This window comes from Salarias fasciatus, unplaced genomic scaffold (assembly GCF_902148845.1).
Source record: "Salarias fasciatus unplaced genomic scaffold, fSalaFa1.1, whole genome shotgun sequence".
In the NCBI taxonomy this organism is placed as follows: Eukaryota; Metazoa; Chordata; class Actinopteri; order Blenniiformes; family Blenniidae; genus Salarias; species Salarias fasciatus.
Genome location: NW_021941388.1, coordinates 265,927 through 281,674, shown reverse-complemented (window position 1 = coordinate 281,674; position 15,748 = coordinate 265,927). Strand labels below are relative to the sequence as shown.

The 15,748-nt window shown below is 41.0% G+C and overlaps 2 protein-coding genes across 2 annotated transcripts; both read left to right on the top strand.

The window, feature by feature from the left end:
* Positions 1 to 25: 25 nt before the first annotated feature.
* Positions 26 to 3,552, top strand: LOC115385498 (CMRF35-like molecule 6). Its single transcript, XM_030087560.1, has 5 exons — positions 26 to 181; positions 264 to 605; positions 1,657 to 1,692; positions 1,799 to 1,926; positions 3,148 to 3,552. Exons 1-5 carry the CDS (start codon positions 115 to 117, stop codon positions 3,457 to 3,459), a joined length of 885 nt encoding a protein of 294 aa, XP_029943420.1. The 5' UTR covers positions 26 to 114; the 3' UTR covers positions 3,460 to 3,552.
* Positions 3,553 to 4,144: 592 nt separating this feature from the next.
* On the top strand, positions 4,145 to 15,292 carry LOC115385461 (uncharacterized). The gene is made up of 13 exons (XM_030087475.1): positions 4,145 to 4,296; positions 5,290 to 5,589; positions 5,796 to 5,843; positions 5,921 to 6,025; positions 6,240 to 6,535; positions 10,994 to 11,087; positions 11,186 to 11,242; positions 12,664 to 12,975; positions 13,056 to 13,379; positions 13,804 to 13,917; positions 14,027 to 14,113; positions 14,309 to 14,352; positions 14,435 to 15,292. Exons 1-13 carry the CDS (start codon positions 4,251 to 4,253, stop codon positions 14,642 to 14,644), a joined length of 2,037 nt encoding a protein of 678 aa, XP_029943335.1. The 5' UTR covers positions 4,145 to 4,250; the 3' UTR covers positions 14,645 to 15,292.
* The last annotated feature ends 456 nt before the right edge of the window (positions 15,293 to 15,748 follow it).

Below are 15,748 nucleotides of genomic sequence, written 5' to 3'. Positions count from 1 at the left end.
AAGAGGAAGAGGTCCAGACACATGGAGAAGACGGCACCTGACTGAGAGTAGATTCAGCCGGCTCCTGTTCACTGCAGGAGAATCAGACTGAGCCGTGGAGTCGAGCCGGGAGTGATGGGAGCGTCTCGGGTCTCACTCAGGTCAACTGCAGCTGTCGTCTTTACCTTACTGCAGATCCGAGGTGAGACTTTTCAAGCAGTGAGGAAATGTAAAATCGCCAAATACAAAACGACCACTAAACTATTCTCTTGTGCTCCTGACAGCTCTGATCAGCGCCAAGACTACGGAAGTCTCTGTGGTGGAGGGCCAGAGATTGGATTTCAGATGCGATTATTCTCAAAACTACACCAACCACTCCAAGTACTTCTGCCTGTACGATGACGACGAGCCGTCCGGCTACCTGATCCGCTCAGAGGGTCACGACCGGTGGGAGACAAGCGGACGCTTCGCCCTGTACGACAACACCTCCGGGCCGTTCTTCACCGTCCACCTGGACGAGCCGCGTCTGGACGACAGCGGGACGTACTGGTGCGGGGTGGACGTCGCCGGCATGCCGGATATCGTCAGGGTCATCAGACTCCAGGTTTTCCCACGTTTGTCTCAAGGTCAGAGAGCGCGATGAATGGATTTAAATAAATTTTATGTTTGTGTCTGTTTGATACAGATGTTTTAAACACGCTTAAATCACAGCTCTGTTTCAAATTGTCAGGTGAGTTTTATTCGTTGGGGTCGTTCTGTCGCGCTCAGGATGCAAAATCGTCAGGCCGCTCACACGATTAATGGGAACCGAGAGGTGTTGCTTTTTGCCATTTATGTTCTGCATCTTAGAAGTTTCTGTTCCTACGGAAAAGTTTTGACAAGAATGAGAGGGAGAATGTTTTCCCTTCCTGGTTCACCACGGCGGATCACGTGGAGTGCTGGTCCACCGATGGCACGTGAGGGGCCCGGCTCGGGGGCCGGTGAGGGGCCAGCAAAACAGACGTAGCGATCTGGAGGAACATGTGAATGATTATGTGGTTTGAGGATTTAGAATAATTGGAAATAAACAAAAACCAAAAATAAACCAAAACTGAAGGAATGAGACATATTTACAACTCTTTGAAACTGTATGATTCATATAAAAAAAATACACGTCCTTGATAATTACATCCACTGAAGTAAGGTTTAGTTGAAGGTCCTATTCTCTCAGTTGTTTTGTTTAACGTAAGATTTCACCTCAGACTTCCAGATGACTGCAGCTGCAGCGGTGGGAAAAAGCCCTCCGTAACAAAGTGAAAGTAACAAGTTCTGCTCCAAAAGCGGAATTTACTCAGTTCACATCAAGGCCTTGTATGTCCAGTTTGTGAAGGATTTTCTTGATCCTAACGCTCATATTTTTAGAATTAGAGCAAAAATGTATGTAAAGAGTAAGTCAAATGCTTACGTTGATATCCACTGTAACTTAAAAATGCAGAATATAAATGAAAATAAATACTTTCTCTGGTGGTTTTGAACTGCAGGTTCAACAAAAGCAAAGTCCACCAAAAAGTCTGATGTTTGAAGAACCATAAAACTATGCATGACATCTGAAGAAGTTTACATCTATATACATTTTAAGTACATTTTAATTGAGGATAAACATTTGCTGTATATCCCATCTTCACTCTTGTTTTTCAGTAATTGACGAAGTGTCACCTCCTCCAGAAATACACAGTAAGTCTCATTCTTATTTATGTCTCCACACCTGCAGCATTTAGAACTTTCAGCTTGTTTTGTTTGAAGTGAGTCCTCATGTGTGTGTGCGACGCTTGTTTTCCAGAGCTGAGCTTCTCGCTGTACCTCACTGCTGTGATGTGCGTGGCAGCAATGCTGTTCGTGTGTTTGTTCACGATCGGCCTCCTGCTGGCTGTGAAAAACAGACGCGCGAGATCACGTCGAAACGCCGAGGTTTGTCAGAAACACGCCTGTTCTTGAATATATGTTGATGAGAGGAGCCTCTACTGTCCTCAGTGGCTCCACAGGAGGACAGTCTGGACGTGCACACATTTCCGTTTGACTTTATGTGATTTAAAGGTGCTGTAGGCTGGATTTTTGCTAGTCAATGCTAATTTTTCTGTGTTTTCTTTGGATTAAATGTTAGAGTATCCATTGATAATCCTTTAGGAGTGTAGCATAATTGCACTATCGTGAGGGAGCAGCGTTTCCATCTGTCTCTGTTCTGAGCTGAAAAGGAATCTCAACAGCGCCAGGTATCTTTGACCAATCAGAAGAGTCCATGAGGCTCTGACCATGATTGGTCGAGGGGAGTTCGTTGCACGTTCTTGTGGGAGGGGCTTAACTTGTGTAAGGGCGTGATGTCAGAGAAAACAGGACAGGATTGGCTGTGCTGGGTTTCAAGTCGCCATCTTCGATGGGTTAAATCGCCATCTTGCTTAGGCAACCCTAAGCAAGATGGCGGAGATGCAGAATCCTGCGTACAGCACCTTTAACCCGAAAAAGCTGAAAAGTTTGAGCAGTTGTAATCACTGGGTCAAAGCATCTTAACTGTAACTGTTGTTTAGTGTTGTCAGTGGTCAGAGGTCAGAGGTCAGGGTCATGGCAGAGCCGAGTCTCACTGATGCATGTAGGGAGTGAAGGGTACTCTGACCCGAGCTGCTGTTGCTCAAACTGCAGCAAAGGTTCATGGGTTCTGACAGAAATCAGCCTCGATACACAGTCAGGCCGTGATGTATCGATGGATACGTAACTCTGGGCTTCATTTGGAGGTGCTGTCTCACATGGAGATACCGAAATGCATTTGTGTTGAATTCTCACGACGTCTCTCAGTTCAAGCCTGGCAGCTTGTAATGCATCTAGTTTTTTAGAGCTTTATTCACATTTAAGAGTGTTGTGTTCAGAACAAACTCACTCAAACAGGTCTTTGTGAAATAGAGAAAAACCTTAAAGATAAAAAGAAAATTGGAATTCACTAGTCATTTTACTTCATTTAGGAGAAGTTTCAGACCTGGGAAGGAACTGGTTGTTTCCAAAGGAAATGAAGCTGTTTACATTGTGCTTTAAGTTAGCGTCAACATTTTAGCTCCCCATTTGGTTTAAAAACCAAAAAACCAAACGTGATTTCTCTTATATCTGTGAGATCAACCGTGAGGCTTTTTGCTCTTCGTACAGACGTCCTCGGACTACGAGCCAATGAAGCCCACAGTGAGAGCCGAGCCCGAACGCTGCTGCTCGTATCCAGGCTGCGCCGAGCTTTCAGCTGCTCCATCGGCAGCCAGCATGTCTCCGGGCCTCACGGCCAAGCAGCGGGAGTCGGCCTTCTCCGCCAGCTCCGACGACTACGCTGACGTGGAAGCTCCCCGGTGCATCTGTCACTACGAACATCTGGACCCCAGCAGTCAGGAGAATCACGTCTACCTCAGCATTCAGGGAAACTGCGACCCCAAACATGAACCCTCTAAAGAGACCATTCACTCTGGATAACGGCGCCGCTTATCGTTACAGTTCTGTAAACTGCGTCTTTGTAGTTAGTGAGGTCTTGCTGACAGAAATAATGGTTATGATGGGAACAATTTGATGAGGCTTTCAACATATGAGAAAGAATGATTTCATGTACATTGATGAATGAAAGATAAGATTTTGTGAAAGTAAAAATTGTTATAAAGAAAGCCTTTGCTGTGATGTGTTCAATTTAAAGGTAAACAAGGCATATTTATTCTAGGATATAACATAAAAAGAGGAACACATGACTGGTTTAAACATTCTTCTGTTCAGTTTTATCCAATGATTCATGGCTGCAGGTTATAAGAACTGAACTCAGATGGAGGACTGGGAGGCTGGACGGTCACCAGTCCACCACAGGGCAGACGCCATAGTCACATTCACATCAGTTTATAGTCTCCATTTAACCCCAAATGCATGTCTCTGAACTGTCGGAGGAGCCCAGAGAAAACACGTGCCAACCACCTCACCACTGTCGTCACATTTCTTCACTTAAACACAGTGACGATATTTACAGACGGTTCTTGCGTTAGTTGTCTTCTGACCTGTTGATCACACAGAAAGCAAAGTTCCTCTGTCACGGAGGGGGGAGGGACACTGACTTCTCATCACATGCTCAAAGTAGGATGTGGATACAGACAGAGGAACTGGCCATAGAGAGGAAGTATGACAACCAGCAGGAACCTCTTCTGAAGAGCCGTCTTATTAGAGGACTTGAAACCAAAGCGTGGCACCGAAAGACTGAAACGTGACAAAGATATTGCAGTGATAGAATGAAAATGGATGTTACCTTGGTGCTTATGGCCTTTCTTCTCCAAGGTGAGTTCAGTAAACATATTCTTAAGTCCTTCTTTTCTCCACAAGTCACTGTGTTCAGAACAGGCGATGTATATTCCTGGTTACTTTTTCAAGTTATGTTTTCATCTTCAGAAATACTAGATTGTTGTGGTTTTTCACGCCAAAGCAGGATACAGTCAAAACACAGGACTTAGTGAAAAAGTAATCAATGGACCTGTAGTTCATTCCAGGAGTCAGAGAGAAGAAATGATATCTTAAAAGAACAAGTTGTTTTAACCAAAGAGGGTGGCATTATGAGGCACTGCAGTGATACTGAGAGCTGAATATTATTCTGATGGTTCCCTAAAGAAGAAGATACTCCTCAAGGTCTTCCCAATGCCGCTATCTTCTCCTGTGAAAACACTCAAACATACAGAGTCATCCAAATTCAGGCAGTGAATACCGGAAACAGCTGGAGTGTGGAGAACAGGAGTTAAACTCCTTTGAATTCAGAAGTCACATAATCAATTTTATTTTGACTGGGCCTTGAATAGCGGCACAAACCACATCTGAACAGACCGTTCTGAAACTTCAAATACTTACTTGGTAAGTTATTAACTTTAATTACTACTTCATCGATAAGCTAACTGGCTTTCATTGTGTGCCACGAAATAAAACTTTCCCGTAAATGAAAAGAAAAAAATGAGTGCGGGAACTGTGTGTTTGACGCACTCCATCTAAATAATCTATGACTGACAAAATAAGAGCAGTTGAGAAATGATGTAAATCAATGTGGAAGTTACTGAAACTGAGTTAAATTAAGAAGCTGTATTGTCATTGCAGCGTCTCCTACAACTGCTGCAATGCTGTCATAATTATAATAGTATAAGGAATTTTCATTAAGGTGAATTAAAAGCCAAGTTAAAATAATATAAACAAATGGTTTTTCAGGTTCACATAAATATTTTCAGTAAAAAAAAAAATTACAAACACTGATTTAAAAAAAAGTAACTTCTTGCCCTTGTTTTTCTGCAGGGTTGCAGGAGGCCGAAGCCATAGTGGTGACTGCAGTGGAGGGACAAGAGGTCGAAATTAAATGCGTGCACTCAAACGCTGCCTCCAATGTGAAATATTTCTGCAGCAGACCCTGCGGAGACGAAGACGTCCTGGTGACCAGCAAAAGGCCACACAAAGACGGGAAATTCAGGATCAGGGATAAGGGAAACACATTCTATGTGACTGTCTCTAAACTGAGGCTGGAAGACTCAGGAACCTACTGGTGTGGAATAGAAAGAGTCGGCGTCGACACGTACACTCAGGTGGACATCAGAGTCAGTGAGTTATTTCAGCTCTGCATGCGAGCAGCTTGCTGATGGGAGAAACCCCCTCTGTCTCATTTCCCTTTCACCAAAACGCAGCAAATTTCACAACTGTCTCAAAATAGGGAGGAGCTTTGGGGTTGTTTTGTAACGTTAGTCAGCACAGGAAACAAATCAGACTCTCACATTGCAGAAGTAAAAACATGTTTATCTGTTTTTCAGGAGAATCAAAAAGGGAGGACAGTCAGTCACAGAGTGCTCTGACCCCCAGTAAGCAACCGTCTCTGGTGTGAATGGTGATGGTTCAGTCCTGAGTGGTTTATCAGTGCTGTGGTTATCTTCTTCAGAGGAGCTGTACATCGGGACAGGTCTGGGAGTGGTGGTGCTGGCTCTGGCGGTAGCTCTTCTCATATTCTTCAGACATCGAAAGAAACACATCGGCCCATCTCAAGGTGAAAAAAACACCAAGATGGCGCAGAAGACACTTCAAATCGTCAGAAACAGCATTCTGATCATAGTTTGACGTCAAAACAATTTCAAAAGCAGTTTCTCAGCAACAGTACAAAGCAAATTGTTTGGAGTTCATTTTTGGGGACAAGCATAATGTCAAATCAATCCCAAATGTGTGTGTGTGTCAACTCATGCATGTCTTCACTCTTCGCACAGAAAAGGGCCAACCGATGGTTCAAGCAACACCGTCCACACAGGACCAGGACAGACACCCGGACGGCGCCGCGCCCTCAACCGGCCAGAAACACGGAGCGTTCAGCAGCGCCAACAGCACGACGGATCTTTACTCTGACGTATCACCGGAGCCTCAGACTCAACAGGAAGCTCTGTTTTACTCCACTGTGAGCTTCAACAAACATGCAGACTGCAGCGCCGCGACGCCGCCTGACCCAATGACCACGTACACGACCATTGAACTCAGATCTACAGACGAGTCAGCCGTCTACTCCAACGTCTGAATATCCAGCTGTCTGCCATACTGACTTTTGAGGAGAGTTTCAGGGAAATTAAAAGTGAAACTGCAGTATTTATCACTAACATGCCATGAGAACCATCTACAATCATAAGAAAGTGTATCATTCCCACAACTTTTACATTATTAAATACAATGCAGTATAATTATTAAATTAGTTTTTTTTTCTATTGTTGTGCTTTCATATTTTTTTTTTTTTTTGTACAAGTAATCCATGCCTTTATTACGTCCCGGCTGGATTACTGTAACTCACTTCATGTTGGAGTCAGCCAGTCGTCCCTCGCACGTCTCCAGCTGGTCCAGAATGCTGCAGCGCGGCTACTAACTGGAGAACGTAAGAGGCCGCACATCACTGCGGTCCTGGCCTCCCTCTGCTGGCTGTCTGTGCACTTTAGAGCTCATTTTAGAATTATTTTATTTGTTTTTGTTTTTTTTAAGTCTCTGGGCTGCTTCAGCCCTACACTCCTCCTCAGGTCAGTGGATCAGCTGGTCCTGGAGGGACCCAGGTCCAGGTGTAAGCTCAGAGGGGACAGAGCTTTTCTGCTTTGGCCCTGAGCTGTGGAACGAGCTGCTACAGACAGGCCCCCTCACTGTCCATTTTCAAGAGGGATCTTCAGACATTTTTACTCTTTGTCCTTTAACCCAGTATGAGACGTACTCCCGCTTTAGTGTCAACAATTTTATTTTATTGTATTTATATTTATTTTTAGATTTTCTTGCCCATGTGCAGCACTGTGTTGCCATGATTGTTGTCTTAAAGTGCTTTATAAATAAAGCTGAGTTGAGCTGAGTTGAATTACAGCATAATAAATGATAGTTGGTTCTGAGCATTGAAATGTGAATATTAATGTACTTTCACAGTAGAAAGCAGATACATTGTTCAGGCAGGTTGAATACACGCTAAATCATGGCCCCTTGTAGCCATACCGTGTGTGTGTGTGTGTGTGTGTGTGTGTGTGTGTGTGTGTGTGTGTGTGTGTATTCCAATGGCTATTACAAAAGTTCAAGGTGCTTTAAAAGGCACTAAGATAAAGATAAATATTCATTTTGACTTCTGTACTTGAGGAAGTTTGAGAAGTTGCTCTTCTAAAAATAAGAAAAAGTAAAAAAAAAAAAAAAAAAAAACCTCTATTATTATTTAGAATTTTCTCCAAGAAGTAGAGTACATTGCTGGGTAGGCGATCTAGGAGCCAATGTTTATTAATAATTAAAATGGACATCTTTTAATTTCTGATAGATATTGATTTTTGATTCCAGAGCATGCTTTATACCTCTAATGAGGAAAAACAGACAGTGTGATGTAGAAAAAACTTTACTGAATGAAGCACAGCCAGATGATAGTTTGATAATATGGGGAACTGCGCCGTCTAGTGGTCAAGCTATATAAATAGAGCCTTTGCATCTGCTTGATGCGCCTTGAATTCAAATTCAGTCTGATCCTACATTCTCTACATTCAGCCATCATTCCCTCTGGGTAATTTCTTCTCTCTGCCTCATTTTCTGCTTCACTGCACGGATAAGTTTGTCTCCTTCTTTCAGCCACATGACCTCAAACAGTTACTTTGAAAGAGGAAATGAATCTTGTTATTGGTACAAATAGAGAGACAGAAATAAAACAAACTCAGCAAAAAGAAATAGGAGTGAAACTCAGTCCAGATTTTCATGATATGCATTGTTGATTTCATTAGATTACTTTTCTCGACACCTTTATGACAGAAGAGAAAGTCACAGAAATTTGAATTTCAGGAAAAGTTCAAGTTTATCTATCAATTTGATTTTTTTTTCCAACAGGATGTGGATCTTAGTATAGATTTTAGTTGTACTTGTTTATAAAATGAAATAGAATATGCCTATTATTTCTACACGGACGCAAAAATAGCAAATCTTCAGCTCGGATGAGTCAGTCGATACTACAAATAAGAACAGACATCGGATCGTCAAAGACTGCAGCACAATTACAAACTTATTGGACTTCATTCATCTGTCTGCTAAACAGTTCCCTTCCTTTGTACCAGTCATGAAAAGAGCCTGGTTGTTGAGGCACTGATGAATGTATATATACTGTGTCTACAGCATATTACTGCCAGTTCTGTTTATACAGCTCTGATGAGCTCTGCTCTGAGCTTTTACAAGCTGAAAGAAGAATTTTCCATCTTTACTCTTTGTCTAACTTCATTAAGTGATAAACACAACATTTTAAGTAACAATCAATATGGATTTCGGACTAATCACTCAACCACCACAGCAATTATGGAACTGGCAGAAGAAATTACAAATGCAATGGACAAGAAAGGTTTCTTAGTAAGTGTCTTCGTAGATCTTCAAAAAGCATTTGATACTCTAGATCATGACATATTGCTGTATAAATTATATAAGTACGGTATAAGAGGTGTTGCTCATGAATGGGTCAAAAGCTATTTAAAAGACAGAAAACAATTTGTTCAAATCAACGATATAAAATCTAAAAATCGAAACATGACTTGTGGGGTTCCTCAAGGATCCGTCCTTGGACCAGTACTCTTTCTTCTCTATATCAGTGACATTGACACTGCTTCCAGCTTATTGAAATGCATCTTGTTTGCGGATGATACTACTTTGTATTATGCTGGAGACAATATAAATGAAGTTTTAGAAATTGTAGAAAAAAGAGTTTCAGAATGTTATAAAATGGTTCAACGCTAACAAACTATCTTTGAACATCAGTAAGACCGAATATATGATTTTCAGTTACAGAAGGAAAGATGTTGACACAACACTGACAGTGGAAGGTATAGAGATCGAAAGAACAAATGAAATTAAGTTCTTAGGTGTATTGCTGGATGAACAACTAACATGGAAATCCCATATAGAGTACGTTAAAACTAAGATTTCTCAAACCATTGCTGTTCTGTACAAATTGAAAGAGTCACTTCGCAATAATTCTTTGTTTCTGTTGTACAGTTCATTGATCATACCATATCTGACCTACTGTGTTGAAGTCTGGGGAAATGCTTGTAAGACCTACATTGAACCACTCTTCCTTTTACAGAACCGAGCGATTCGTGTGGTGAATGGAAGTGGTTACAGAGACCAAACGAACCCAATATTTATAAAATTGAAATCCTTAAAAATTAAAGAATTGGTAGAACTCAACCTTCTTAAAACAATGTATAAAGCTCACCGGAAAAAAATATCATTTAATTTACAGAATAGATTTGCAAAGCGAGACAGTCAATATAGATTAAGAGGCACTGAAGTTTTCAAACGACCGGAATCAAGAACCAAATTGAAAGAAAGATGCATCACAACAAAAGGAATCAATTTATGGAATAAACTTGACAGTGAAATTAAGAGGTCTCAGTCCATTCACATCTTCAAGAAATGTTTAAAAGCACAGTTATTGGGAGGGCACGACTCTGTTTTAAAGAATGGTCAAACTTAGAATGATTGTTTCTTTTGAAAATAATTCATTAAGGTTTTTTTTTTGTATTTAGATTTTGTGAAATGGTTGTATTTGATCTGTAATTATTTGTGAAACGGTCGTGTTTGTATTTTGATTTAGTGAAATGGTTGTATTTAATTTTGTATTTTTTTTGGCGATATGTTAACAAATCTTGACAAATTGTCATTTATTTTATGTTGATAGGGGCAGACATCATAAGTCTCACTTCTTTCTGTTCCTTTTCATTTCTTTCTTTTAAAAAGAATGAAACAAATAAAATCAATCAATCAATCAATCAATCAATCAAAGTGATTAGTATTGATCCTGAGCCCTGCACCTTGGAGGAAATGCCTCAAAAACTTTACATATGAAGTGAGAAGAATAGATCTGAGTTATATCTGATGCAGTTTGTCTTTGCGTCTGTCATCCAGATGTCAACAATTTGTGTTTATTTTAGCCAGACTTACTCTTTTTGTGGCTCTATCAAATACATTTTCTTTCCATAATAACCTTTAAATTTCACCTTTGGCAGGCCGGATTGGAATCTCTTGTGGGCTGGTTTTGGCCCACGGGCCTTATGTTTGTTTGATACCTCTGTGGTAAACAGTTACACTACTTTTTTTTTTTTTTTTAACAGTGAAACTCCTCAACTCCCATGGACACACACCACATGCACTATACATGTTCACACAGGTCTTTTAATCCCGCCCCACTGGACAGAAAAGACTTACGTCTAACTTCATGAAGAATTCACTGGAATCTAAGAAATCTGGATGTAAATTGCCTGCGTGAGAGAGATCATGTGAGGGATATTTATATTTCACATGAAAGAAATGAAACGATGGCGAGCAGGTGGAACGGTTCTGTGAGTCAGCACGCTCTCTTTCTCTTCTCCATTTCAGTCTCTGGTTGTTTCTCTCTCTCCACAACTCAAAAAAGGACCTTTGTTGTTCAACATCATGCAAATGTTTCACAGCGCGTGTTAAAAAAAGAGGAACGGGTGTTTTTCTCACACAGTTGTGGGTTCAGAGGAGATACAGTGTAGAGGAGAGTTACTACATCTGTGAAGGAATGAAGACGTCCTTGAAAATCATTGTTTTCTTAATATCAGGTAACATTCAACACCTGTCATTTCATTAAGTTCTTTTATTTTGTTTGAGTTGAAATTAACCTTTAATTATGGTGAAATAACTGAATTTTTCATGGCAGGAAATGTATTTTTATTTTCTGTGGAAGGAGCCAAACCAAGACCTGCCAACGCTGAATGTAAGTACAATCAGACAGAAGTAGAAAGCACCCATTGCGCAAAGAGTTGTTACACTTTAGATGTAAAAATAATCAATGAACAAACTTTATCAGAAACTTTAGATTTATTCCTTTCCACTGAAGGTCAAAAATGTGTTTTTTTAAATTCAGTAATTCACACCTTCTTTATAAATACTGATAAGAATCTCAGGGCAACAGGAAACACAAGAAAGGTCGCTGGTGCATGAATAATGAAGCAGATAGAATTTAGAAAACAATTTTTCTGTCTTATATTCTGTTATATGATGCTGAGTGGCGATGGGAGGAATATTTTTAAAAATTAAACTAATGTAAAGGAGCTCTAATCTTTAAATTTGTCAAATTAATGATTGTTGAAGTTTACTAATTTGCTTCCAAAGAGCATCTCTCTGCTGTGCTGTTGCCACAGTGTAATCATGATGACTGATCGGTCTGATTAAACAGTGTCTGACGTGTGGAAACATGGTTTTATTATCTCTCACATCAGTGAGAAAATGTCAGGTTCATAACATTTTAAAGCCGAATTACACAGAATAATTGTGGTTTTGCTGAATTGGATTCTCCTCAACAGAAAAACCTTTTATGAAATGGCTCCAAAATTATTTAATGATCTTGGAAACTGTCCAGCGTAAATAAAAACCTGTAGAAATCCCTTGAGGTTAAAACTTTCACTTTCAAGTATTTTAGTGAAGGCTCCACGTGAAGGCTTCAAATATTTCTGTTTAATACAAATCACTTGTGAAGAAGAATCGTTCATCTGTAATGACTGTATTTTATCTTTTAAATCATGGTAAGTTTGATTTTTAATGGCTATTTCTGCATTTTATCCAAACAACCTCATGTTTGAATCAGTGTTTTAAACTTCTTAAGGTGCAAATAAATGTTAAAAGGACAATTTGGTCTCAGTCATCAGCTCTCTGGTTCTGGTTCAGCAGCAGCTCCGCTGATGCTTAAACTACTTCTTTATTCGACGTCCCAGATGAAAATAAGTGAGGAATCGGAGGAGGTTCTGACAGCAGGTCTGAGCTTGTTCTCACAGAATTACTTCACAGAATAGAGCCAGAGTGTCACACAGACTATTGAAAATCCACACTCAGTTAATCCAGGTTTGGATCACAGGAAGCTGGCGTCAATCTCAGCTGATAGAATATTTGAATGCCCCGAGAATGGGAGTGATGAAGCCTCTTCCCTTAAGCAAAGGACGCATTATATTTATTGTTGTTTTTAAAGCAGTGACACTTCATTTTTTTATGTTCTGGGGTGGAAAGTCAGGCTACACTGAAAGCACTCATGGTGTAAAAAAAACATTAATCAATAAATAAAGTGTTGCTCCAACTTGAGGTGGCTTTAGTGTAACAGGTGCATCTGAACTGAATTTAAAAATATCCTCAACCTTGCGGCAGGTCGCAGCACACCTGTGAATCAGACTGCATATCTCGGAGGCTCTGCCACCATCGTCTGCAATTATCCAAGCACCGAAGAAAACAAGATCAAACACTTCTACAAAGAAGCTGAGAGCAACAGACCCATAGTAATTGAATCTTGGCAGCCACTAACCAGAAAAGGCAGGTTTTCTCTGGAAAATTCTAGAGATCGAGGAGTCTACACTGTGAACATTACCTCACTGACACGCAGCGATGCTGGGAAATATGTGTGTGCTGTGAGAAATGATGAACACACTGCATGTTTGACTGAGATCCACCTGCAAGTATTGAGTGAGTACTGACTAGAAAAGAGGAAAAGATGCTGAACTGGACTGTTGCTTAACTGAAGACGGATTTCTTTCCTGTTGCAGGTTGGGATGACATTAACCCAAAGAAACTTTCTGGAGTTACTTCAAAGAATGCGTACATCAATTGTTCCTATACTGACAAGCATGCGGGAAACGAGAAGTTCTTGTGCAAAGGGGAGAATCCTGCAAACTGTACAAAGTTGATACATACAACAGAGCACGATAGAAATGTAGTTGAAGGCAGGTTTGACATCAGGGATAGCCCCCGATCCAAGTATTTCTATGTGTACATCAAAAACTTGACCAAATCCGACTCTGGGACATACTGGTGTGGCTTCGGAGAGACGCTGCAACATGACAGCTACACCAAAATACAGCTTACTGTCAGTGAGTACACCCAGCCACTGTGCGTCAGGCGGATGGACACGTTCACTCAGTCTGACGGAAGCATTTCCTGACTCCTTCAGTATTTTTGCACAGCTGATGGCCTTCCTTTAATGTCTTCCTTCTCTGCATCCATGAACCTCAGTATCTTTTTCCCTTTATTAATATCTGACATAACTCACTTTCCCTTCAACTGTTACTGTTCAGCAGCTGTTACTCTAATGCAGTCATTTTAAAACCTTTTCATTCTCTTCACTCACAGTAAAAACCCCAGCATCCTTCGGTTCTTCTTTCTTTTTGCTGGTCACTGGCTCCACCTCTATGGTCTGCTCTCACCGCCCTCCTGCAGACCTTCCTATGTTTGGAACAGTAATGTTTATTATCGTGCCTTTCATCTTTCATCATATTTCTTCTCACTCTCAAACAGCTGAAAATACAAAATCGGTCAGTTCAAGAGGAAAGGATCAAGGAGTGGAAACACGTGACTCTGGCACCGATAAGGACAAGAAACCACGCAAAAAGCCCAGGAAGCTTGCATTAGGTAGGTGCCTTTAGGCAAACAGAGTTGGGTTAGAGCTCAACATGTACTATGACACACTGTCTGCTCACATGCAACAATTGATGGTGTTATCTTTTGTCTTGTCTTGCAGTTTTGGTCGTCGGTATCTTGTTTTGTATTTCATTGTTGACAATAACTGTGATCATGCTGTGCAGACAGAGACTCACCTGCAAACGGGGTGAGACACACCACCTCAGCATAACACACACTAACACGATCCTCTCCATTTGTTTCTATTTTCAGTTCATTCTTTACGCATGATTTCTGAAGCCACAGACTTTAGTTTTTAGTGATGTGGTTATTTGCACAGGCTTCGTGAACAGATGAGGATGTTTCCTCTTAATGAACTCTGTTTTTGCATGTTGCGCTGCAGATGAACGACCGGAGCAAACCACAAACCCTGGACCAAACACAGAGGTAGTGTGTGTGTTTGCTTGGTTTGCATATCAGAACAGCAGCTGTTCATGTTTCACCTCGCCTCTCCTCTCCTCCTCCTCAGGGAGAAAATGGAGATCACAATTATGAAGAGATAGTGTTTGAGAGCCAGCCTGCGCGCCCCCTGCCGTCTGTTTATGCCACCGTCAACGCTCCCGCTGACCTGCTCCCGGAGAAGAACACTCCTCCTGATGTCAACACAACCCAGGCCGCTGATCCTCCAGCACCAGTGTCAATCGTCTATTCCACTGTCAAAATCCCAGAGGAGCAGTGATGTGGGCCCTCTGGAAAGAGGAGGAGGTGGTGAAATGCCAGCTTTTAATTTGTTGCATGTCCTAAGTTTTGAGACACGTAGGATATGCAAAACAAAACTAGACTCCCTGACATTGATAATTAGTTGAGCCTCAGCCACATGATGCTTCCAATAACCTCCAATGAGTGTCTGGATTCGGGATGAATCCCGATTAGTTCACTAATTCCAACCAGTTCAGTCAGGTTTGACGGTTTCTGAGCACGGACAGCTCACATCAGCTCATCCCACAGATCTCTAATGATATTCCAGCCTGGAAACGGGGATGATCATCCCAGAACATTGTTCTTGTTCCTCTGAATATAGTTTGATCAGTGTTTTGTCTCGTTGTCTTGTTGAAATATAAGAAGTGTTTTTCTGTAACAATTTTAAGCTGTTTTAACATGTAATGTTTATACAAATATTTCCATAAATAAACTGTGGTTGGATAGACTTGGATCCTCCTCATGTCAAAATTGTCCATTTTACTAAGATATCCTGCTGAGAAAGCACAGAATTGTTCTTCTTAATAAAAAGGGGCTCATTTTTGACTGCAGTTGGAGTTTTGTAGAAACTTGTGTTGCTTCACTTTAAAAGTCAATGCAGAGTATGAAGAGGCCTCAGTGTCAGGCTGAGCCTCACTGGAGCCAACAGCGCCCTCTGGTGGACAGCTCCATGATCACAGTTAATGCTGTCATCCCTTGTATTTGTTACAGTTATTAAAAATAACCATTTTCATCTCACCTGTCATCTTTATAATGAATACATCGATTCGCATGTGGAAAAAGCTGTGGAATTCCTGTCGTAAAAGCTGAATGCAGATGGAGAGAACTGCAGTCTGATGAAACGAAGAAGATAAAAATACACATTTTTCCTGAGATATAGTGATATAACAGAGCTCTCTATCTTTACTTTTTCTTGATGCGTTAGAAATATAAAAATGTGTCAGCTTCAAGATTTGAGCATATCTGACAACAAAAACGCTTTGACAGACAACTGGGTTGACGCATCTCCCAGATTGCAGCCATTTGTGGGCATTTCTTCGCCTGCAGTGGTCAGGCTCTGTTGACAGTGGTCCAATGAAGGAAA

Excerpts from the sequence above, each read along its gene's own strand:
- LOC115385498 (XM_030087560.1), top strand. The coding sequence starts at position 115 with ATGGGAGCGTCTCGGGTCTCACTCAGGTCAACTGCAGCTGTCGTCTTT. Across the intron at positions 182-263 it reads TACCTTACTGCAGATCCGAG|CTCTGATCAGCGCCAAGACT; the intron begins GTGAGACTTTTC and ends TGCTCCTGACAG. Across the intron at positions 1,693-1,798 it reads ACCTCCTCCAGAAATACACA|AGCTGAGCTTCTCGCTGTAC; the intron begins GTAAGTCTCATT and ends CTTGTTTTCCAG.
- LOC115385461 (XM_030087475.1), top strand. The coding sequence starts at position 4,251 with ATGAAAATGGATGTTACCTTGGTGCTTATGGCCTTTCTTCTCCAAG. Across the intron at positions 5,590-5,795 it reads TCAGGTGGACATCAGAGTCA|GAGAATCAAAAAGGGAGGAC; the intron begins GTGAGTTATTTC and ends TCTGTTTTTCAG. Across the intron at positions 5,844-5,920 it reads ACAGAGTGCTCTGACCCCCA|AGGAGCTGTACATCGGGACA; the intron begins GTAAGCAACCGT and ends TATCTTCTTCAG.